At 48.9% G+C, this 25434-nt stretch overlaps 1 protein-coding gene across 1 annotated transcript in view; it reads left to right on the plus strand.

Moving 5' to 3' along the window:
* DISC1 (DISC1 scaffold protein) overlaps positions 1-25434 on the plus strand; it is a gene marked incomplete at its 5' end in the record, with an annotated part of 362504 nt that overhangs the window by 52254 nt on the left and 284816 nt on the right. The window contains 2 exons of the mRNA XM_080822819.1: positions 8244-9250; positions 17335-17404. Coding sequence (XP_080678945.1) covers positions 8244-9250; positions 17335-17404 — 1077 coding nt within the window. The remainder of the gene's footprint in view (positions 1-8243; positions 9251-17334; positions 17405-25434) is intronic.

A 25434-nucleotide genomic window follows, 5' to 3' on the forward strand; every position in this document is an offset into this window, starting at 1 on the left:
TTTAGCTTCCAGGTATTTGAGTTCCTTCTGAACTTTTCCTCGTGATTGAGCTCCAGTTTCAAAGCATTGTGATCTGAGAATATGCAGGGAATAATCTCAGTCTTTTGGTATCGGTTGAGCCCTGATTTGTGACCCAGTGTGTGGTCTATTCTGGAGAAGGTTCCATGTGCACTTGAGAAGAATGAGTATTCTGTTGTTTTAGGGTGGAATGTTCTGTATATATCTATGAGGTCCATCTGGTCCAATGTGTCATTCAATGCTCTTATTTCTTTATTGATTTTCTGCTTCAATGATCTGTCTATTTCTGAGAGAGGCGTGTTAAGATCTCCTACTATTAATGTATTCATATCAATATGACTCTTTATCTTGATTAATAGTTTTCTTATGTAATTGGCTGCTCCCATATTGGGGGCATAGATATTTACAATTGTTAGATCATCTTGGTGGATAGTCCCTTTAAGAATGATGTAGTGTCCTTCTGTATCTCTGACTACCGTCTTTAGTTTAAAATCTAATTTATCTGATATGAGAATCGCTACCCCGGCCTTCTTTTGAGGCCCGTTGGCGTGAAAGATGCTTCTCCATCCCTTCACTTTCAGTCTGGGTGTATCTTTAGGTTCAAAATGGGTCTCTTGTAGACAACATATGGATGGGTCCTGTCGTTTTATCCAATCTGCAACCCTGTGTCGTTTTATGGGTGCATTTAGGCCATTCACATTGAGAGTGATTATTGAGAGATACGTTTTTATTGACATTGTGTTATCTTTGAAGTCTTTCTTTCTGTCGATTGTCTCTATATTTCTGTTCAATGCTATTCTTAGGATTTTTCCTCTTTTATAGAACCCCCCTTAATATTTCCTGCAGTGTCGGCTTGGTGGTTGCATAGTCTTTCAAGCCTTGCCGGTCTTGGAAACTCTTTATCTCTCCATCCATTTTGAATGTCAGTCTTGCTGGATAAAGTATTCTTGGCTGCATGTTCTTCTCATTTAGTGCCCTGAATATATCTTGCCAGCCCTTTCTGGCTTGCCAGGTCTCTGTGGACAGGTCTGACGTTATTCTGATGGGCTTTCCTCTGTATGTAAGGAGCTTCTTTGTCCTAGTGGCTTTCAAGAGATTGTATCTACAATTATGATTCCTCAATTTTACTATGAGGTGCCTGGATGTTTTTTTTGAATTTATAATCTTGGGGGGGGACCTTTCTACTTCTAGTACATGAACACTTGTTCCATTCGCAAGATTGGGAAAATTTTCATGAAAAACTTGTTCCACTATATCTTCTAGACTTCTTTCTTTCTCCTCCCCTTCAGGGATTCCAATAATTCTGACATTGGAACGTTTCATGGCATCATTTATTTCCCTGATTCTGTTTTCGTGGCTTCTAAGCTGTTTGTTCCAGGCTTCCTCCTGATCCTTTCTCTCTATTTGTTTGTCCTCCAGATCACTAATTCTATCTTCTGTCTCAGTTACCCTAGCTTTTAGAGAATTTAGATTAGATTGGAACTCATTGAGAGCGTTGTGAACCTCATCCCTGGTGGCCTTCAGCTCTGCCCTAACATTATTAACATCCTCCCTAGTCGCTTTCAATTCTGCCCTAATCAATTCCGTTTGGTCATCCATGGCTTTCTCCAACCTAGCTATTGCCTGGATAATTGTTAGCCTGAATTCTCTTTCTGACATATTGTCTATGTTGATAGCCGTTAGCTCTGTTGCAGAAGGCCCATCCTCTGTATTTTTCTTCTGTTGGGGAGTCCTCCTCCTAGTCATTTTGGTGAGAGATGACTGGACAGATGTAGCTGGATGTATCGACCGTGGTGCAGTCAAGGTGCACCCTGGAATGCTTCTGAGCACTCAGGATTCCCCACCCAAACGAGAGAAAAAAGAAAAGAAAAAGAAAAAAGAGGGAGAGAGAGAGACAGGAAAAAAAGGGAAGATAAAAGTGAAGGTTCAGCCCAAATGGGCCCCAGGGTAAGATTTATGACGTATACAAACAAAAAGACTGATAAAAGTATATGACGAGAGAAAAATATATATATATAAGCAAAAAAAGGAGGAGCCTTGTCAAGAAGGACCCCAAGTATAAGATTTATATACTATCAGGACAAACATAAATACACAGAGACACTGGCAGAAGAAAAAGATGGGAGCATGGTTATAGATTCTTGGTGTGGGCGAGGAAGGTTATTTTGATTCTTCCTGGATGTATCTTGATATCTTTGTTAAAGGACTCAACTTTCCTAAGAAAAAGGGGGATTAAAAATTGGTTCACCTATAGGGGTAGCATTGCTTGGAGAAAGGGGGTTACCTTGAAGTTTAACTCTATATGAATATTAGAAAATAAAAATAAAAAAGGAATAAACTGGACTAAACTAAATTAAAAATTTTTTTAAAAATTAAGAAAATAGAAAAGCAAAAGAAAAACACATGTGTATGTATCAAAAAATTCAGGTTAGAAGTTTATCATGGAATTTGATGTACTGGACATCTCACTGTGATGGTAAATAGGTTAAAAAATTATCTATATAAAAAAAGAAAAAAAAATGAACCAGAATAGTGGGAAAGAATTAAAAATAAAAGTTGTATCTATGAAGTAGTGGTGGTTGTTCTCTTGTAGTCTTTTTTTTTTTTTTTTCTTTCCTGATTTGTTTTCTGGGGGAGGGGGCTGCCACGTGGGTTTTCAGTCAATGATGTTCCCTGAGTTAAGTCCTCCCGACCCCCTCAAGGGGGTGGGCTCTGAGAAAAACAGTTTTTTCAGGATTTTGTTCTCTGGAGGTTTTTATGTTTGTTCATTTCTTTTCTCTCGCCTTGACAGCTTTTGATGGTTTTTGGAGGTTTAGAGGAAAGAAAACTGCACCCCAACCTCCCTCTCAGAGAGAAGCCTCAGTCTGCTCCCCTGCAGGTACTGCAGCCGCTGGGCCGCTGGCAGAGCAGGTTCTGAGTCGCGGTCCCTGGGGACGCAGGATCTCCTGCTTGTACGCAAAACCAAGGCAGCTGTGGCTGTCTGGGCAGCTCCAGACCGCCAGAGAGGTTCCAAGCAGCGATCGCACACTGAGATTTTCCCGCTGGCTGGGGCTGAGAGCTCAGTGCTTGCGCGCACCTCTCCCAGGGGATGGTTTGGGGCGCGGCGCCTCCAGCTCTATCGGCTCTATCGCCGCGTGGGTCCGAGAACACCAGGCTGGGCGTTCGTGCACCTCTCTCAGGGGAGGGTGAGGCACTTGCGGATCTCCAGTAAGGTGCGCGTTCTGCCGTCTGGTGTGGCTCCCAGCCCCTCACGGGAGCCGGACTCCACCCGTTCTCGGGCGCACTGGCGGCTCAGGGACAAAGACCAGGTTTCTCCGCTGTACTCTCCCTGGCTCAGCGCCAGGGGAGGCTGTCCTGGGTCTGGGGACTTAAGCCCCTGTCCCTAGCCGCCCCGATTCCCACAATTTCCCCGAGCGATCCTTTGCTCTTTTGAGTGCTTTCAATAAGACTCCAAGTTAATGCTGGTCCCCAGATGCAGGGCACTCTCATATTGGGGTATTATTTTCCAATCGGTCGCCTCTGGTGGTTCCCTCCCCCTTTTGTTTATCTTCCAATATCAGTCCGACGTTCCCACTCCACTTTACCTGCCCACTGGCGTCTTCTGGCCCCCGTAGAGATCCAGACGTGTATAATTCTGATCTCAGGCTGATTTCATGGGTGATCGGAGTTCTTTGGTAGGTAATCAGCTCACTTTAGGGTACAGGTTGAAAAGGCGCCTCCTCCTACTTCCCCGCCCTCTTCTCAGACCCAAAAATTGCATATTTTAGATTTAGATTTTAGATTTCCCATTTAAAAATAAATATTACTGTATTGGAATGCTTTCCCTGTATACTAGGATTTTTGGAAAATGATGAGGGTGTCAGGAAGCTCATATACAGTGTAAGTGTGATCACATGTTTCTGGGCACCTTATCTGGACTGCGTGTAGAGGTCTTTTGTCATCTGGGTCTATTCTAAGCTCTTGTCTTTCACTCCCTTTGCCATCCCGGAGCTCACTGGGCTGGATGGCGGTGGAGGTGGGGATCCTACATGACCAGCAGGTCTGCGCTCCTCTCCCTAGAGTCTGTTCCGGAGCCGGAGGCTGTAGGGGATGGAGAAGGCTGCGTGAGGCACGCCTCCGTCCTCAGCCTCTCCAGGGCCAGATGGGCAGAATGAAACCATCTCGGATCGGAGTTTTACAAGGAACAGAAGGCACAGCTGGTTTCCCGGTCAGCTCTCAAATCTCGAAAACTCGCCATGTTGTACTTCCTGCGCACTCAACCTGAATGTAGGTGTCAGGAAGGAGTGTTGCCCTCTGAGGTCGGAGTGCATCCTAACGCCTCCTTAACTGCAGGGCACGGCGGCAGGCCGGGGTCTGACCAGTCTCAGAGGTAGGATTTCAGGCAGGATAGATAGTGATAATTGATTTCTGGTCAGAAGGGTTATCATAAGTTTCCTTAAAAAATAAAAATTAAAAAAAATTGATAAAAGGGGATTGGGGGTATAGGGACCTGGGGGTCTTTCTAGAGATTTCCGAGCTGCCATCTGCCCAGTATGGGTTTCTTCTAATCCTTCCAGCTCATTCCAGAAGTGCCGTCCAGATCTGGCTGTCAGTTCTGCCCTCTCCTGAGGGTTAGAATTAATAATGTGTGATTGCCTCTGCCCCTTGGGCTGCCTTCTAGGAAGGCCCACGCCAGGGGATGGGACGTGTGACGGGTCTGGTGGGTGCAGGAGCTGGGCCATCCACACAGCTGACCCTTCTCTCTCATCCCCACATTTGGTGAACGTTTTTCTCATGTCTGGTCTTCTGAGCTTGTTGCTCAGCGGCACTGTGGCCCAATGACATCTTCCCAGAAGCCCAGTAGGAACTCGGGTTCTCTTTGTGGTCAGGACCTTGAGATCAGAGACACCCTCGGATAGTGAAACCCCTGAGGGAAAGGATGGGGCAGAGTCCTTCAGACCACATAGCACGGTGACCCAATCTGACCTTTTTAAAGATTTAAAAAAATCTTAATTGGGACAAGTACATATAACATAAAATTTACCCTCTTAACCATTTTTAAGGATACAATTCAGTGTTATTAAGTATATCCACATTATTGTACAACTATTACCCCCATCTACTTCCAGCACTTTTTCAACTTCTGAAACTGAAACTTTGTCCCCATTAAACATCAACTACCCCATTCCTGCCTATCACCAGTCTCCCTTCTGGTTCTGTGAATTTGCCTCTTCTAGATACCTTATATAAATGTATACATGTATATAAATACAATACTCGTCCTTTTCTGACTGGCTTGTTTCATTGAGCATGAAGTCCTCAGGGTTTATCCACGTTGTGTTCTGTGTTAGAATTTCTTTCCTTTTTAAGGCTGAATAATATTCCGTTGTATGACTTTACCACATTTTGTTTATCCATTCACCCACTGACGGATACTTGGGTTGCTTGTACCGTTGACTGTTGTGAATCACGCTGCTGTGATTGTGCACAGGCGCACAATTATCTCAAAGAGATATTTTTTCTGCTTTTAATACTTCTGGGTATGTAATGAGAAGTGGAATTGTTGGACCATGTAATAATTCTGTTTTTAACTTTTTGAGGAACTACTGTACTCTCTTCAGCTACTCTGAAGACATTTTACATACCCATCAAGAGTGCATACTAGTTTCAATTTTTCTGCATTTCTAATCCACACTTGTTATTTTCTGTTTAAAAAAGTTTTTTTCAATGTCTTAATTTTTTTTTAAGTTTTTATTTAAATTCCAGTTAGTGGGGCACTGGGTGGCTCAGTTGATTAAGCCTCTGCCTTTGGCTCAGGTCATGATCTCAGGGTCCTGGGATCGAGCCCCACATCAGGCTCTCTGCTCAGCAGGGAGCCTGCTTCCTCCCTCTCTCTCTGCCTATCTCTCTGCCTACTTGTGATCTCTGTCAAATAAATAAATAAAATCTTAAAAAAAAATAAATTGCAGTTAGTTCACATACAATGTAACATCAGTTCCTGGTGTACAATACTTTCATACAACACTTCCAACCCAGTGCTCATCACAAGTGCACTCCTTAATCACTGCTGGGGTTTTGTTTTTTTTTTTTTTTGATAGTAACCGTCTAAATGTGTGGTCCAATTTGGACTACTAACTAATTAATTCCTTCTGTACATTTTTTTATTCTGTCCTTTTCTACTGATTCCAGCTTTGCATGGCCTGTGTCATTAAGAAATAAGACAAATCAATCTTTCTTCTGACTTCCTGTCATTTCAAGTTATCTTCCTAAGGGATACACTTGGAGGCAAAGGGTACAGGAAGAGCATATGTTTTGGAATCGATAGGCCTTGGTTCATCCATCCGTCCCTCATTCATCCATGCATCCATTCATATATCATTTATCAAGCCACTTAGGGGGCACAGGAGGACATTATGCTGGTTTATTGTCCTGAAATGAGCTTTGGTAAGCTATGAGCTTACCAAAACAGGCTTTGGTAAGCTATAATCTGGGAGTTCTGGGTAAACTAAAACCTTCTGGGCTTTAGTTTTATTATTTGTGAAGTGGAAATGGTAACAAGTTCCTAGGGTTGTATGTTGTATACCTCCCTTCCTTTCTTTACCCTGACTTCCTCTCCCACCCGCTGATACCCCTTACTTTCACTCTTCCCTCCACTGCCAGCTTCTGGAATTCTATGTTCATCGGTGCTATTAACCCTTTCCTGGCACCGGGCAGTTGGCATGCCCAGCTGGCAAGAGAAGGTCACTGGGTGAACCTGTCTTGGGGCTCTTTTGTCCTTAGACGCTCAAGTTCAGGGAACGGGTGGCTCATGGGTCATTGTGCTCATTCCCCAGGCATTACCACGGACGCCCATTCTGAAGACTGCTGTGTGCCATGATCATAACATAGGGGGCCCCCAGACACCAAGTGCTTTCCACTTACGGTGACAAAGATCCTGGGCCCCTTCATGTTCTGGGGACAGAGCGGGATGTGTGGCCCTGGCATGAAGCTTTGTTCCACTCCTCACCAGAGGCTGTAGTGTACCTGTGGCCACGTTCAGTGCTGCCTGGTCTTACTTGCACGCTTTGCATCTCATCTGATTCATGGTGTGGCAGAGCACTGCTGTGAGAGCGCCGTGTGGGCCAGGAGAGTCAGGAGACCTGGTCACTCAGTCACGGGCAGGGGTTTCTGGAATGTCAATTTCCCTGAGCCTCAGTTTCCTTAACTGTAGAAGGAAACTTACAGTTCCTGGTCTGGGCGATTCCCATGGTTTTGGCAGCGAGCACGTGAAATGAGCATAGGTTATGCACATATTCTGAGTAACAATCTGCTGTGACACAGAGAAATAAGCACTCACACCTTTGGCACACGGATCATGAGTGCCAGGCACTGTCCTAGGCTGCCTACACGTCATGACTCATTTGGCTCAATGTGTACAACCACCCTGGGCGAGAGGTACTGGTCATGTCTCCATTTTCCCGATCAGCACACCGAGGCACAGAGAGGTCAGGTAACGTGTGGAAGGTCACAGTCAGCCATGGGGCAGCCAGGGCTTGAACCCGGCCGTGAGGCGCCAGACCCTGCTCTCAGCCGTTGTACAAGCCTGCCCGAGGGCTATCCGCATTTTTTGTTGTTTCTATTCCCGTTGCGTAGCTGGGCGGGGGACAGAGCCCCTGGTTTGTAGAGCACATCAGACGGGGCCTCCCGTGGGCCACTGTGTGAGAGGAGCTGATGGACGTAAGCTGTGCCCCGGCCGGCCCTCCAGGGTCTGGACGTGTGCGGGGGACAGGGATAGCTCGGATAATGGAAACTCGCGTATCATCCAGTAGGTCTCTGGAATGAGTGAGTGGCTCTCGTTCGGAGGAGGGTGCTGGCTTTGCCTTCCAGTTGCTCGCTCTCTAGGCCCAGTCTGGGAGACGCGTGCCGATGTGCCCAGGAGCCCCACTGACAAGATGCCAGGGGGTGCCGAAGGGGCCACCGAGGCTGTGTCTCCAACGGGCCTGGGATGTGTTGGTGTAACTCAGCCCCGCGGCTGCTGTGCTGAGCAGAGGAGCGGAGACGCTGAGCTGCTGCCACGCGTTCGAGGCCAGCACTTGGACAGGACCGTCCGGATCTCTGTGCCGGGTTGGGTCCGTGACACCTGAGCTGGCCTCTGTTTCTGACAGATGCGCGGAGCGGTGACCTCTAGTCCAGGATGCTCTCCAGATGCAGTTCCGCGGAGCCGCTGAGCGACACGCTTACGGTGCTATGTTCTCTCTTCCTCCCAGGCGGCCGGGATTGCTTACCACCTGCGGCGTCCTGGCGGCGGCGGCGGCTGGCGCGGAGGCCGGGCTACATGAGAAGCACAGCGGGGCCCGGGTTTGGGTTCCTCTACCCAGCAGCGGCCACTCCGCTCCGGGCCCAGGGAGGGGCGTGCGGTGAGGAGTCCCACCAGTCTGAGTCCAGGGCCGGACGGGGTGGCCTTGATCCTGGAGGCCAGTGGCGAGGGCCCTCGGTGGGGAGCCCTGTTCCTCGGAGCACAGCAGCCTCGGCTCGGCCCCCTGTGGGGTACGGGGGCCTGGCGCGGACCCCTGCGAGAAGACACTCAGGGCTCTTTGGGATTCAGTTCCAAGTTGGTGCCACAGTGCCTGCCAGGCCGGCCAGGTCGTGTGGCCCTGGGGACGCGGGGTGGCAGGGTGAGCTCCCCTCCATGGACAGTTCTGAGGCCCCCGGCACTGGCTGGGATGCTGGCGGCGTTGAAAGAGCAAAAGACACCTGGACAAAAGGCCGTCTGTTCCCAGAGGAGGTGAATGACGACAGCTGCGGCCTCGGGAGTGACCCCAGGGTCCCCACAGCCCCGGGCAGCTCTCAGGACACCTTTACCTCAAGCTTTAGCTTCATACGGCTCTCGCTTGGCTCTGCGGGGGAACGGGGAGAAGCGGAAGGCTGCCCGCCCTCCAGAGAGCCCGAGGCCCCTTGTCAGAGCCCCGAGGACACGGAAGCCAAGGCTGCCGGCCTGGACAGGCCCCACGAACACCCTCGACTTCTCTCTCCGCACTTCTATCTCAAGACTACTCAGCGCCTGGCAGACTCTGCCCAGACCGCAGGGGGCAGCCACAGGCTGGAGAGGGAGACGCCGACTTTGTTGGACGTGGACACCGCCTCCTGCTTCTCCCCGGGCCCCTCTGGATCTGAGGGCAGCAGCTTGGGGGACGCTCAGCGCTGGGAGACACTGGTCCGGAGGTGCGAGCCCGTGCTGCTGGACTGCCTGCTGAGCGACCAGAGGCGGCTGGAGGTCGGTGTCCCCAGCCTCTGGGGCCCATGATTATCACGGGCTCAGATCCGCTTCGGGCAGAGGGCAGGAAACGAGTTCTGGGCGGGCCACCGACATCCCCCTGGAAGCTACAGCAGCTCCTTTTGTAGCTGCAGCAAAACCATGTCCCTGCACTTCTGTTTCTTCTCTCAAAGGGTGAATGCGGATCTGTCCCCGTTCTCCTCTTCTCTGTCACTTCGATGCTCGGATTTGCTCTCCCTCGGGCCGCAGGCTCCTCTGCGGTTCCTGCCCTAAGTGACCTGTGGTTAGCTCTGCCCAGCTCTGCTCAGCAACAGGAAACTGGGGGCAGGGGAGCTGGAGCTGGCTGGTGTGCGGTTGGGGGGGTGTGAAGTCAGCGATGCCCCTGTTGGGGTGATGCTCAGTTTCATTTGCATTTACTGTACCCCTTGCCTGTCATCCTGCTCAGGGGACACTGCCTGACACAGCCAGGAGACTTCCTTTCTGGTCGTTCCATCTCTGGGGCTCTCAGTTTCCTTACTTATTTTTTATTTTATTTCTTTCAAAGATTTTATTTATTTAGTTGACAGACGGAGATCAGAAGTAGGCAGAGAGGCAGGCAGAGAGAGAGGGGGAAGCAGGCTCCCCGTTGAGCAGAGAGCCTGACTTGGGGCTTGATCCCAGGACCCCGAGATCATGACCTGAGCTGAAGGCAGAGGCCTTAACCCACTGAGCCACCCAGGCGCCCCTCAGTTTCCTTACTTAGACGGAAGCCCTGCTTGGGATTGTTCTGTGGCTGCAGTGAGAAGCTAGGAGGGTTGCATTCATGTGAGCCCTGGCGTCATGAGGGTGCTGTCCACCCAGTTACCTGAGAGATGGGTACAACCATGAGTAGGCAGTGTTGTTCTACCTGCAAAAAGTTCCCAGAGAAACCCAGGCAGAGGTGCTCTGTGGCTGACCCCATTGGGCTGTGTGGCTCATCCTACGGAAAGGCTGTGTTTTCCTTCTGGGGTGTGTGCATATGATGTGTCTGTACGTGTATAAGTGTGCACATGTGTGTATGCGTGCATACATGTGTACATGTACACAAGGAAGTAGAACACCCACTCATCAGACATCTGGTAGAAGTACCTGAAAACGTGAAGGTCATGTTCATTCCCAGCAGTTGGGCTCATTTATTTTCTGTTCTTTACACGTGGCCTCATGTTCCTGGCCCTGGCCCTGTTCTCCCTGTTCCAGCCCTTGGGGACCTCAGCCCAGCTATGTGATTTCTATCTCACGATCTCCTTGTTCCCAGGTGATGCACAGAACCCTGGAATTAGATGTGTTCAAAGCTGACGTCATTGTCTTCCCCACTAAACCTGTTCATTTTTTTTTTTAAAGATTTTTATTTATTTATTTGGCAGACAGAGATCACAAGTAGGCAGAGAGGCAGACAGAGAGAGAGGGGGGAAGCAGGCTCCCCGCTGAGCAGAGAGCCCAATGGGGGGCTCGATCCCAGGACCCTGGGATCATGACCTGAGCCGAAGGCAGAGGCTTTAACACACTGAGCCACCCAGGTGCCCCTCTTTTTTTTTTTTTTTTTAAAGAGTTTATTTATTTGACAGAGAAATAGATACAGTGAGAGAGGGAACACAAGCAGGGAAGGAGGGAGGGAAAAGCAGGCTTCCCACCAACCAGGGAGCCCAGTGTGGAGCTCGATCCCGGGACCCTGGGATCATGACCTGAGCTGAAGGCAGACACTTAACGACTGAGCCACCCCGGCGCTCCCCCACCAAACCTGTTCTAAAGGACCTTGGTCTTCATACCTATTTGTTGATTTTAATTAATAGTATCCATTTAGTTCTTTAGAGAAAGTGCAGGCGTCTTCAACCCCTCCCCCATCCTCACTCCCAACATCTGGTCGGCCCTCCTAGTCCTGCAGCTAACCTGCCTCTCATGGCCACGGCCTCTGCCCTGGTTCAAACCCTGGTTATTTTTAACCTGGGTTTTGTAAGAGATTCTCCACTTACTTACCTTCCTCCAGTGTCTCTCTTCTCCAGTTCGTCCCCTGGATGACCAGCAGAGTTACCTTCCAGAACGCTGGTGGGGTGGTGTTACTCCTTGGCTTGAAACCTTTTGCTCTTCTCGGGATGGTATCCAAGTTCCTTATCCTGATAATGGAGGCTTTTCCCAGCCTGCTGCAGCCTGCCCCAGTGCCTTACTCCTGCCGACCCAGCCATCTGGTGCTGCTTCCTGTTCCTGAAGACGCCAGGGAAAGCTGTGCCTCGGGCCTTTGCTTACATTCTCCCTCTGCCTAGAATGACCTTCCTACGTTTCCACCTGCCAAGCTCCTGTAATCCCTCCGGTATGGGTCTGAAGCTACTTCCTTGTGAGACATCCTCTGCCCCCTCTGGTCCAGATGAATCTCTCCTTCCATGTTGCTCTCGTAGTACTCTGGACATGGTCCGTGGTAACATTTGTCACATGTAATAATCATTTGTTTGCGGGTCCGAGTTCTGTACTCGACCATGAGCTCTATAACGAGAGGTCACGTCTCTTAGACGGTTTTGGATGCCTGATGTCTCGCATCCATCCTGGCTCTCTGCTGTGGCTTGATCGTTTTTGGTTTTTGTGCGATGATTCATCTTATGAAGAGGGACCCCAGATCCCTAGTTGACGGCTTTCTTGGACTGGCGGGCTAAGGCATAAGAAGAGAGTCAGAGAGGCAGATGTGCAAAGTGTGAAGGGGTTCTTGTCACCAATTCTAGCCTTGAAGAGGTGTTTGTCCGCACCAGCAATTTCTCCAGTGCTGCCTGGCTGTCCCGTAACTCAAGGCAGTTCCGACCCCGTCTCTCCAGAGATAGTGTCAGCTCCCACAGCAGAGGGGCTCAGCCCCCCAAGACTGCCTGCCTGCAGGTCCCGGCCATCCCCTGCGCTTCTGACCCACTGGCTCTAGATCAGAGGTGCCAACAGAAACCCTCTCTTGGGTTCGATTAATTTGTTACAGTGACTCACAGAACTCAGAGAAACATTTTACTTAACACATTACGCGTTTATTATAGAAGGATAGAACTGAGGAACAGCCAATGGAAGAGATGCATCGGGCAAGATGTGTACCAACCTGGCCCTTCGGGTTTTTATGGAGGCTTTATTACGTAGGTGAGGCTGATTAAATCATTGGCCATTTGGGATTGATTCAACCTCCAGCCCCTGTATCCTCCCTGGAGGTGGGGGGATGGGGTTGAAAGTTTCTCGTCCTCTAATCACGTGGTCGGTTCCCCTGGCAACCAGCCCTCATCCTTAGGTGTCTTCCAAGAGTCACCTTATTAACATAACAAAAGACACCTTTCTAGCCCTCTTCACAGGAAATTTCTAGGGTTTTAGGCTCTCTGTGTCAGAAATGAACAAAGACCAAATACGTATTTCTTATTATGAGTCACAAGGTCCTAGGCACTAAGTAGAGTGTTGTGTCATCCTTTTCCAACTGTAAATACCAGTGTTCAACACTTCATTTCCAAGATCTCTTTTAAAAAAATCTTGACCACAGATCTGTATTTCTCCATCTCAAAAATTCAAGTTTTGACGCACGTGAAGCAAAAGTAGAATGCTGTTCTAATGACCAGCGGCTCTCCCTCCCAAACAGCCAAACAGAAACTACCTTGGCAGTGATCCGTGTGCAGTCCCCATGATTCTGTTCCCTGGGTTTCCTGCAGGGAACTCACAGCCTCCTGAGAATCATGTTTTTAACAAACTGGAGTCTGTGAACCCCCAAGCAGTTGTGTCTCTTGGGGTCCAGTCACGCCTTGGGCTCACCCACACCTCGGGCTCACCTTGCCAGCTCCCCCAGCCACCAGGTCATCACAGGGTCTGAAGTTTAGCATTCCAGGGGCTCTGGCTGGAGAAAGCCACCCTGACTTACCTTTTGGTTTTCTGGATCTTTAGTTTTAAAAAATAACCAACCCAGATACATCTCTTCCTTTCACCTTTATCACCCAGATGCAGGTGGCTGCCGGTTCACCCTGGGCATTCTGGAGGCGGTCAGCTCTGCTGCCTGTGTGCACCCGCTGGGGTGTGTGTGTGTGTGCCTGTGATCCCACAATGCCCTGCAGTCTGGCAGGTCTGTGGGACTGCCTGGGTGCTAGCCTGGCATTTTCCTCTCCCGGCTGAGTGACCTTAGGTGATTTGCTTAATCATTTTGTACCTCAAGATGTTATTGTTAGAAGATGGAGATAAACCACGGTACCCACCTCATTAGAGTCTCATTAGAGTCTCATGAGGATGAAATGTCTCAACACTTGCCGGGAGCTTCAGGCAGGGTCTGGCACCGAGCAAGTGCCCGGAATGTTGGTCATTATCATCATCGGAGAACGAGCTCAGAAGAAGTGAATTTGGGTCATAAACACCAAATTCACCCTTCTCCCTGTGGTTCAAATTAAACTCATATCCTGTCTCAAGTGATAGGATCTGGACACCATTTATTTGTAGTTTAAGTACCTTTGTTTATGGTAAACTAACACCCGGACAGCAAAAAACACGATGCTATTTTTGATGATTGGAATGTCTGTTGTGTAGAAGAGGAATCAGCTTTATTTTGTGTTGTAGGAGAGATGGGAGGGACTCTGTCCGGAGCATGGGATTTATAGAAAGGAAGATTTTGTTTCGATAGGAATGAGAGATAGGAAGAAACTCCATAAATTTTATTGGTGGGAAAAGAACCAAAGAATCACATACCCATCTCTGAATGAGAGATAGGAAACGCTTGTTTTCCCTGGAAGCAATGGTTTAGTGTTTGCTAACTGAGCATTTCCAGTGACTTTCTAGAACATAACTGCCACGGATGAGAATCGACGGAAAGGGCATTTTAAGCTCTTTAGAAATAGCCATCCAGGGACATTGCCAGGGACTGCATGGGGCTGAGACAGTCGTGATGGAAGGAAATGCTGACTGGGTACACAGAGGAGGGAAGTGGGAGAACCTTGCAAGCTTGTGGAACCTGCAGGAGAAGGAGGGAGATTGCCTGCCTCACACGGTTGTGTCACTGGATAGGTCATGACCATCAGTGGCTCTGCTTCCAGCACAGATGGACATTCAGACATCTGGGGCATCACTTCAGGGACCTAGAGGGATCGTTGGATGAGGGGGAGAAGGTGAGGTAGCTGCTGGCTCTACATGAAGTTTTCTGTGACCTTCTTTCCTGTAGTTCTTCTGCTTCAGCTCTGGTAAGCTCCAGTGTGATGATGGCGATAGCAATGACCCACCCATATAGACTTTCTTCTGTCCCTAGTATGTAGAGCTAGGTTCCCGGTACAGTTTGCACCTGTAATATGGAGCAACCTCAAGGATAAAGGGGCTAATGTAAACATTCATTCCTTCAGAAAGTATTTATGCACGACTTGTGCCTGGCTTTGGAGATTGTATTAGAAGAGGTAACAGACAGGGGCCTGATGGCTTCGTTGGTTAAGCGACTGTCTTCCGCTCAGGTCATGATCCTGGAGTCCCGGGATCGAGTCCCTCATTGGGTTACCAGCTCCATGGGGAGTCTGCTTCTCCCTCTGACCTTCACCCCTCTCGTTCTCTCTCTCCCTCTGTCTCTCTCTCAAATAAATAAATAAAATCTTTAAAAAAAAGATTAAAAAATAAATTAAAAAAAAAGAAGAGGTAACAGACAGTGACATAATATCACAGCCTTTAAAGGACAAGGTTGTGTTTCTGTCTTTTCTTTCTTTTTTTTTCCCCCTAAGATATTATTTGTTTGACAGAGAGAGAGAGAGCACACAAACAGGGGGAGTGGCAGCCTCCCCACTGAGCAGGGAGCCCAATGCGGGACTCGATTCCAGGACCCTGGGGTCGTGACCTGAGCTGAAGGCAACTGCTTAACCGACTGAGCCACCCAAGCGCCTGCAAGGTCTTGTTTCTTGATGAATGCTTCGAGTTCCATGGAGGTGGTTGAGGGATCTGCTCCACAGGGTCACTCAGGAGCCCTGCCTATAGCACCAGAGCAAACGGCCCCTCAGTCAAGGGGACAAGGGAGGAAAACAGTAAGGGATCCTACAAGAGCAATGAAATGCTCAGTGCAGAAGTGACCGCTAACTCTTGCACCCTAACCCCCATGACCCACAGCAAGGTGGAGAGGGAAGTGTCATCCTTCTGTGTGCCCAGAGCAGTGGGGAGCCAAGTAAGGGTGCGCCCTGTCATTTTCTACACGAGTAGAATAGAGTTCTTGCCCTCAAGATACACAAGTGTGAATGGAGTGCACAAAAAATAACAAAACAAAACAATAGCTGTAACATGGCGTTGCAAGTACTACAATTTCTTGCAGTTCTGTATTTCCAGCAGCTCAATCCAAAACTCCAGCATCATGCTGACTTTCTCACCCCCCACCTGCAATCTATGAGCAGATCCTGTTGGTTCTACCTTCAACGCCATTTTCAGAATGTGCCCAGGATCGGATTGTCTTCTCACCATCTTCACTGTGCCCAGGATCATCCAGGCTATGGTCATCTCCGTCCTGGGCGATTTCCATGGCCTCCCCTGCCATCTGACTTCTGCCCTTGTCCACAGTGGTCAGAATGGAGCTGCTTGGACCTCAATCAGATCATGAACTCTTGTGCTCAAAACCCTCTGACTGCCCACTATCACCCACAGTCCTCTTCATGTGTCTTTGTGGTGCATTCCTTATCACCTCTCTGACCTCATCATCTGCAATCCCCCCTTAATCAAACCTCCCCAGGCCCTGTGACCTCCTGCTTTTACTTGGCAACACCAGCAACGCCTCTGCCCAGAGCCTCTGCGCTGACTCTTCTCTTGTTGAAATGTTTTTTTCAGGAGCCTCAGGGTTCCCCGTCAAATCTTTCCTCAGATGTCAGTGAGATCTTATTTAAAACCACAGCCCTACCTCCTACCAGCACTCCTGATGCCCCTTACTGGGTTCTGTGGCTTTTCTTCTTAACACTGATCACTTTTGGGGCGCCTGGGTGGCTCAGTCGTTAAGCGTCTGCCTTCGGCTCGGGTCATGATCCGGGGGTCCTGGGATTGGGCCCTGTGTCGGGCTCCCTGCTCTGCAGGAAGCCTGCTTCTCCCTCTCCCACTCCCCCTGCTTGTGTTCGCTCTCTCGCTGTGTCTCTCTCTGTCAAATAAATAAATCAGGAAAATTTTAAAAAACAAAACAAAACAAAACCGATCACTTTCTAAGGTTCCATAAAGTGTACTTATTATATTAATTTTCTGTCTTCCTACTCAAGAATGTCATCGAGAGAGAGAGCTAAGAATTTTGTGCTGTATCCTCAACACCTCAGATGGTGCCTGACACTGAGGAGACTCAGTAAATATTTGTTAAATGGGTCACATGAATAGGAACACGCACAGGTCACATGGCAGTACAGAGGAAGGATATTTAACACAGACTGGAGGGGATGGCCCCTGAGCTGGGTGTTGAAGGACATGGGGGTGTAAGCCAGGCAAAGGATGGGAGGAAGGTGTGTTTCCGAGAGAAAGCCCACATCCATTCACGGATAGGCCAAGAATCTATCTTCAGAAAATCTCGGGCTTCCTGTCAAGAAGGAAAATAATTAAAAATGAGTACTGGCAACTCTTCGACAAACAGTGAGATCATTATGTCCATATGTGGGTTAAATAGGGTGATGCCCTTTTCTAGAAGGGTTTTGTGAGGTCCTTCTTGTCAATCTCACCCAGCTGGCTGACACCCTGCCGCGTTTAAGTTCACGCTCTTCTCTTGGCTTCTCTTCCAGTCTTAGTGTGTTTTTCTTCATAATTTAATGTGATTTTGGGAACGGAGACCATTTGGTCAGGTCAGGAAGTTTGCGTTCCTTTTATTATGCATTTTTTATGCAGATAAGGGTACAATGTGATGTTTTTGTTTAAAATAACTTTCTAGCTCTTTTTGTGGATTTTATGCTCAAATTACACTTTCTCTTTATATAACTTTTTTTTGAGAAACTAATGCATCTGGCATTGGAAAAATGTACATTTGTGGTTCTTTTTTTAAAGGAGAATAAAGAACTTCAGTTTTGAAATCATTTCTAAATGTTTTTAGCTTTAAAAAAATAAGTTTTCTTGAATGCTATCCTAATTTGGCTCTCATTTTCTTCCCCTTCAAACCGACATAGGTAAAATCCCTAAGAATAAAGCTTCAGAAACTTCAAGAAAAGGCAGTTGAGGATGATGATTATGATAAGGGTGAGTTTTATTTTGCTTACTGATTATTTCCTCTTTTCCCTGCAATGTTCCATTTCTGTTTTACCCTCATTCATGTCTATTTTCTACACCCCAAATGAGTTGTGTGTTCTGTTCCTCTGGTCACCTGCACTCGGTAACAATGAACGGTTTCACGGCTCCGTTATTTTGTGGATTTCAAAGCACTTTATGGACATTAATCATTTGGGTTATGCATTTGTTGATTACCCAGAAATACTCCAAGATTTTGCACAATGAGAGTTGCATTAACTTACCACCTTCCTGCCTAACGTGTGATATATCTATCATTTATTCATTCATTGAAAATATTTTGTCGTCTGCCTACTATGTGCTGGGCAGGGTGGCAGACAAGGACCAAAACGGCAGCTGAGTGGACCCAGGGCAGACGGGGTCAAAGGAAGGCTTGCACGTGTGGTTGGCCTGGGAAGAGTCTTCGGGACTTTGGATGCTGATTGTCACATGTCACACCCGTTTCTACTAGATGTGGGGGAGAGAGAGGGCTTAAAATAACTTCCAGCTTCCCCCAGACACGAATGAACTTGATAGATAGTCCTGGTAATAATGAGGTTTAGCACACTCAGAATGGGTCTGGAAATAGGATGTAGACGTAAGGATTCTTCTGGAAGCTGGTTAGCCTTGAGGCTCGGGTCTTCAGCCTTACTCACCCACATTTTCTTATTCCCAGTGAATACTCACAGGCTGTTGGCACTGGGCACTACTGGAGTGGGGTGAGTGATTTCCAGAAGGAGGCTGCAAATCCTCTTCTAGAAACGCCCGGAGCTGGTGCTGTGTAGTGTTGTGATTTCACTGACCACTAGGTGATGTGGGGGTTAGAGCATGACTGGGTGGGAGGAAGGAGAGGAATTTGGGAACGGAGGTGGAACTCTAAGCTCTCCCACTCTTTCTCTGCACTGGGTGGAGGCGGAGGCGTGTGAGAGGAGGCGAGTGTGAGGCAAGGGGTGCTCCGTGAAGGGGCGCAGCTGTAGGCAGAGAGCAAATGAGCAATGCTGACTTTTGTCTGTGAAGGACGACCGAGCCTAGGTTTGAGGTTCCCCTTCGCTGCCCAGATTAATTTTCTCTGGCTCGGTCCTTTGACACATGTAAGCTGAAGACACAGGTGGAAAATCAGGCCCTCTTTTTTTGATCGAGGCCTGGGGAACTTTCTGGACTTGGTTTTCTCAGTGGGCTTCATTGAACAAAGGCCTCACTTCTTTAGTCTTTTCTCCAGATATCTCTGAGACACACAAGAGAACAAGGTTGGATAAGATACTCCCCGTCAGGGAAGCCAAAGGATGAAAGACACCTTTATTTAGTGTTTCTGTCTGAGTTCCTTTCTCTTGTTTCTGTGTCAGGCATGAGAATGTCTCCTGGTTGAGAAGCTCGGGGGCAGGCCGTGCAGTGCGTTTCACAAGCCTCCAGCGGTCGGGAGATGTGCTGGGCTGTGAGAAAACACTGACGCAGGGCTTTACTCCCCGGAGGACCTGGCAGCTGAGTCCTGGGGTGGGGGTGGGGGGGGGCGGACGGGGGTGAGGAGCCGGTCCAGGGCTCTGTCCCTCCTGACCACCCAGAGCCACCTGGAGCCTGTGGAGGGGACAAGCACCCTGGGAGTCACTTAACACAGAGTCTGTTTAAACTCCCAAACCTGCAAACCCGGTTCAGGATGTTGAGAGGTAAAGGTTCTGGTGAAACGTGCGGAGGTCCTGGCCCGTAGGAGGCAGGCGGGCGGTCAGCATTTTGTGATGGACAAGAAGGTGCTTGCTGCTGAGTGCTACCTACCACTGACGTGGTGAATGCATATTCTGACCCTGTAGGTCTGGGCTGGGGCGAGACTCTCCGTTTCCAATAAGGTCCCATAGGACACTCCAGCAGCTGTCTGGAGAACGGCCCTCGGAGAGCTGGGGGGATACAAGGCAGACACAGGCCATTTTATTTACTTGTTTTTTTTTGTTTTTTTTTTTTTAAAGATTTCATTTGGGGCACCTGGGTGGCTCAGTGGGTTAAAGCCTCTGCCTTCGGCTCAGGTCATGATCTCAGGGTTCTGGGATCGAGCCCCGCATCGGGCTCTCTTCTCGGCGGGGAGCCTACTTCCTCTCTCTCTCTGCCTGCCTCTCTGCCTGCTTGTGATCTCTGTCTGTCAAATTAAAAAAAAAAGATTTCATTTATTTATGTGTGTGTACACACACACACACACACACACACACATTTATTTAGCATGAATGAAAGGAAGGGCCGAGGGAGAGGGAGAGAGAGAATCTGAAGCAGGCTCCCCACTGAGCATGAAGCCTGACGTGGGGCTTGATCTCACGACCCTGAGATCATGACCTGAGCCAAAAGCAGGAGTTTGACGCTTCACTGACTGAGCCACCCAGGTGCCCTGACACAAGGCCATTTTAAAAGACACACCGAGCACTGTCCTTAGGATTTTCTTCTCAGGGAGTTTCTGACCAGGGAGGGGCGGTCGCACAGTATAGAACGATGGTAGTGAAGTTACACATAACACGTCCCTTAGATTATAAAGAAGAAAGTTCCAGAAGAGGAGAAACTACCTTTTTTTTTTTTTTAAAGATTTTATTTATTTATTTGGGAGAGAGAGAGCACAAGCAGGGTGGAGGGGTAGATGGAGAGGGAGAAACAGGCTCCCTGCTCAGTGGGGCCCCATCAATCCCAGGACCCCAGGATCATGAGCTGAGGCGAAGGCAGGCGCTTCCCTGACCGAGCCGCCCAGGGGCCCCTGGAGGAACTGCTTCTGCGAGAGCGGGGGTGGGGGAGGATGGAAGCCCTGTGGAGGAGGGGGTAACGGACCTGGGCCTCCGAGGGCGAGGAGATGCATCTAAAAGGGCCCTTGAGAGAACGCGGAGAGGTGTGAAAGCCACCGTCCCATGACGTGCTTGTCTCGACATGGGATGTGGAGTTGGCCGTTGTCTGAAATGGGGACTGACCCACAGCGGCTGATCCCTAAATTCTCGTGAACCGATGGCCGCGTCATTAGGGAGGCTTGGTCCATGTCGAGGTGGAGCATTCATTGTAATGAGGTTTGTCGAAACCGGATTTGGGTACCATTTCCTTTGTCACTTGGTTTACCCAGGGTTACTAGTGACAGCTTCAAGGACGGGGACTTTTCTTTATGCCCAGCCCTCACGGTCTCCGGGTGGACTCACTTCTGCGTCGGTGCTCGCAGCAGCTGTGGGGCCGTGCTCTGTCTCGGGGAAGGTGGCTGCTGGAGCCCACGAGCTTTGCCACTAGAGTCTGGAGGGCTCTCCCTTGGTTTTGTTACTTTTCTCTCTTTCGTTCTAGTTTCATGCATAAAAGCGACGTTGTATTCCCGACAAAGGAGCAATTGCCACAGAATAGAAAGTTCCAGGTTTTATCTCATCAACGTGCTGGCAGATTTACTCGCTCATGCCTTGTGGGGAAACCTCAGGGCTCTAATTACATCTCTCCCTCGCCTGGGAAGTCAAGTTAATAATTCCTTATATTCTCGCACAGAGCTGGGAGAGCTTGGCAGGAAAACAGTAATACCATTTGGTGCTGGCTTAGAGTTTTTCTGCAGAGGCTCAAAATGCTGGTTTCATCCCGATAGTACTTGTCCCGTGTCTGTGGTCAGCCGAGGGGCGAGGGTGGGACCTCAGAGTCCTGCAGCAGGAGAGGCTGCCGTCCAGAAATGGAAGACGGGGGCGGGGGGGGGGGTCAGGGTCTGTGATGGGAGGGAGAGAAGGACGGCGCGGGCAATGATGTCCAATGTGGTTGCTGTTTCCCTGTCCCTGCACTGGCGTGTGGCCTAGAACGTCCCCCCGCCTATGACCATGGCCACAGCTCACTTCTGAAGCAAATGGAGTGACGTTATGGGGAAGAAGGAGAAAGATTTCCGGAATTCACCATGTCAGTGACATCACTGGGATATGTAGCACAGCTGGCTTGCCCCTGCTGGTTGAGGATTTCTTTCTCGGTGCAAACAGTGGCCAGCCCTGAATTGGTTCCTTTATCCTTTGTCTTAACCAATATCCATTATGACAAAACGCGAGTATGATGTGAGGCACTGGAAGGAGGAATGATGATGGCAGAGGCCAAGTATAAAACCAGTCTAGAGACTGACCAGCTCTTGCCTAAGTTGCCATAATCTTCATTTTTCTTTCTTTAGTGAGGTTGGTCTGTCCACAGTTACTCTTTGGTGATAGCGTCCAAGTCATCCAAGCTGACAGCCCTATCTTTCCGAGGGGACCCCACTCTCTATCTCTTTTAGGGTCTGGTGTCTGAGTGGCTTCCTGGAGTCACAGGGTTAGAGCCAGAAGTTTTGCTTTTGCTTCCCCTTCTCATAACCGCGGATGTGACAGAGCCCTTGCAAAATGGGAGTCGAAGGCACCTGGGTGGCTCAGATGGTTGGGCATCTGCCTTTGGCGCAGGTCATGTTCTCAGGGTCTTGGGATCGAGTCCCACATTGGGCTCTGTGCTCACTGGGGAGCCTGCTTCTCCCTCTCCCTGTCCTGCTCCCCCTGCTGGAGCTCTCTCGCTCTCTCTGTCAAATGAATGAATAAAATCTTAAAAAAAAAAAAAAAAAAAGATGGGAGCCAGGTGCCATTTGGGGTCCACAGAGCAGAAATGCCAGTCTTGGCAGCCTGTATTGTTTTGTGTTCCTACTGAAAGCGTAGGCAGCAGTTGGTGTCTGCTCAGAGACACATGACTGGTCCTTGAGATATTTATGGAGAAAACAGCTACACTGGGACTCCTGAGTGGCTCAGTCCATTAAGCATCTGCCTTTGGCTCAGGTCATGATCCCAGGGTCTTGGGATTGAGTCCCGCATCGGGCTTCTTGCTCAGCAGGGAGCCTGCTTTTCCCCCTGCCTGCTGCTCCCCCTGCTTGTGCTCTCTCTCTCTCTATTTCTCCTTTTCTTTTACAAATAAATAAATAAAATCTTAAAAAAAAAGAGCCACACTGAGCACAGATATGAATGGTGGTGCAGTTTTCTGTCTGCAGTCCTCCCGCTCGTACACTTCCTTTTCTCCCCGCACCGCAGGGTTTGGAAACATCATCACTGCGTCCTGCTATCTACCGGGGTCTCCCTCCCCGCTCCAAGGGGTGCTTGCAGTTAGTACCAGGGAAAAAAGCTAAGGCAACGCACCCAAGTGAAGTATGTGGCGTTTGGCATGCGTTCTTTGTCTAGGGGACGTTTGTGTGTGGTGTGTATGTTAATGTCACGCTGTTGCACATCTGTTCCCTGCTGGGCACTTGCCCACACATCAGGATCACATCCCGGGATCACCGTGGGAGGAGCTGGTACTGCCCCAGTTTCTCTGGTGAGGCCACAGAAGCTGGTCAGAGGGTGCCGGCTGTGTGCTCTGGCCGCCCCTCTGCTTTGCCTCCCATCCTCGCTGGGTCTACAGACATTTTATATCCCAATGTGGAAAACTGAGCTTTGGAGTTGTAGGGACCAAACCTAGCTAGGGAGTGTCTGGATTCTGGAAATTCTTTACAGGACACCTAGGGAAGGGACCGAGGAGGGCTCCACACTGGGATGCGCCAGGAAGACTTTCCATGATTTTATCTAAAGCCGTAGGCTATTAGGAAATTCGCACTTGGAGTATCTCGATGTTAACCTTCCACGTTATTCTCACAAGAGCAAAAGCTTGTGTGTCTGCTTCCTCTTATTTTAAGTAAAAACTTAAGAATCAAGACATGAGCTATCCATGAAAACAAACACCGTAGAAAGAGAACGTGGACCAACACCATTTACATCACTCAGCTGCATTGTCTTAGCTTCTTTTCCTGTTTACAGGAGAGTTTGATTCTGTAAGTGAAGGTCCAAGAGCTCAGCCAGTGCTGGCTTTCGGGTCGTTGTTTGTATTTGCAGTTCGTGTGTTGGCATTTTTCATGCGTGTACCACATCCTGTGACACCTACTTCAGACGTGAGCTTTATGCACAGACCCCGCTAGCTGATTTGCATACGACAAACTTCCCTTTCATTGGTAGCCCAGAATGTGATTTCAGTGTGACGCCTTTTCTCCATGGTGTTCTGGCTGGGTGCACGCTCGACACACTCCTCCCTCGCGGTGTCAAGGTATGGGATGTATTAGACCTTCCAGAACTTTGGAGGTGGAAGCACAGGGGACTGGGTGTTCTCTGTTGGTGGCCGCATCACAGTGCATTCCTCACATCGATGGGCCTCTGCCTTGCCTTTCCTGGCTCCGAAGAAGTCGGTCTGTCCTGCAGGGATTACACGGAGTGTAATTGCCACACTCCGTGTGTGTACAATAATGTAGCACATTATTCACGATGAAATCTGATGGCCAAGCCTAGACTTACCGCCCAACACAAAACACCGGGACAAACAAAAAAATCTCTTTTTCTCTACCCCCTTCCCCTCATTAGGTACTTAGCTGGAGCTTGGACATACTTTCCTGCTGGCTAAGCTGTAGCACATTTTTAATGAGTGTTAGCAGGTAGTTGTGCAAATAGTGGACACAGCATCTTACTCTCTTTCTAGGAGACTCTACTGGTGGCACAATTTCTCAAGCTATAGGGTCTGGTGGATGGAGCAGGAAGTTGGGCAGGAGTCCCGCTTAAAAGACTGATATTGAAGCGGCTCCCACAGGTTTTCTGTGCTCCTGACACCCTCCTCGAGTGCTGAGAGGCCGGCTGGGCTCCCAGGAGAGCAAGTTCACCTGGGGGGAATGTTCCTTCTGGGCCCAAGGAACTCAGCTGCTCTTCAGGTAGCCAGACAGGACCAAGCAGTGACTGAGATTGTCTGGGGCTGGCTCGATGGGATAGAGTGATCACCTTTTCTGTGAAGGCACGTAGGACTTCAGAAATGTCAACAATTTCTTTTCGTTTATCAGACATTTTTGAGGATTGCTTCCCCTTGTTCTACAGACAGAGAAATGGATAACAGAACTGGAAGGGGCGTGCCTGGGATCAGGGACAAAAGCCTAAACGTGACTGAATCTTCCCACCACAATCATTTTGGGTCCAAAGAGTCTCAGTTTTTGGTACAGATGGTTGATTTCCCCTTAAAGGGAGATGCAGGGTGTTAGTCATTCAGGCTATTATAACAAAGTATGGCAGACTGGTGGCTTGGAAAATAAAAATTTATTTCCTCAGTTCTGGGAAGCTGGCAGTCCAAGATCAAGGTGTCGGCAGGGTTGGCTCCTCTTCTTCTTCTTTTTTTAAAAGATTTTATTTATTTATTTGACAGACAGAGATCACAAGTAGGCAGAGAGGCAGGCAGAGAGAGAGGAGGAAGCAGGCTCCCTGCTGAGCAGAGAGCCCGATGCGGGGCTCGATCCCAGGACCCTGAGATCATGACCTGCGCCAAAGGCAGAGGCTTTAACCCACTGAGCCACCCAGGCGCCCCTAGGGTTGGCTCCATCTGAGGCCTCTCTCGTTGCCTTGTAGATAGCCATCTTCTCTCTTTATCCTCAAATGGTCATCTCTCTGTATGTCTGTGTCCTGATCCCCTCTTCTTAGAAGGACACAAGTCATTTTGGCTTAGGGCCCACCCCCAATGACTTCACGTTAATTTAATAACTCTTTAAAGACTCTGTCTCCAGGTACAGTCACTTTATGAGGTACTGGGGTTTAGGACTTCAACATGGGAATTTTGAGGGGACACAATCAGCCCATAACAAGAGCCTAATGGGCTCAGGGCAGAGCTAAATACTAAAGACATCCAGGTGTTTCTGTAAGAGTGTGAATAATGTGGTTTGACTACTCTGTTGTCATATGCAGACATTTAATAGAAAAGATTTAAAAAAAAAAAGCAGACTTCTGTGACATGAGTGGGCTGACTATTCCTTTCCTGTCCACAAAGAAACCTGGCCACAAGACATGGAATCTGGCAGCCAACTGGAATTGGAAGAGGCAAGGAATGGTTTCTTCCTGAGAGCCTCTGGAGGGAGTACAGCTCTGAAAACAATTTGATTTCAGCCTCATAAAACTGATTTCAGACTTATGCCTCCAAAACTGTGAAAGAATGAATTTCTGTTGTTTTAAGCTACAAAGTTTGTGGTTATTTGCTAC

Source organism: Martes martes (assembly GCF_963455335.1).
Source record: "Martes martes genome assembly, chromosome: 14".
NCBI lineage: Eukaryota > Metazoa > Chordata > Mammalia > Carnivora > Mustelidae > Martes > Martes martes.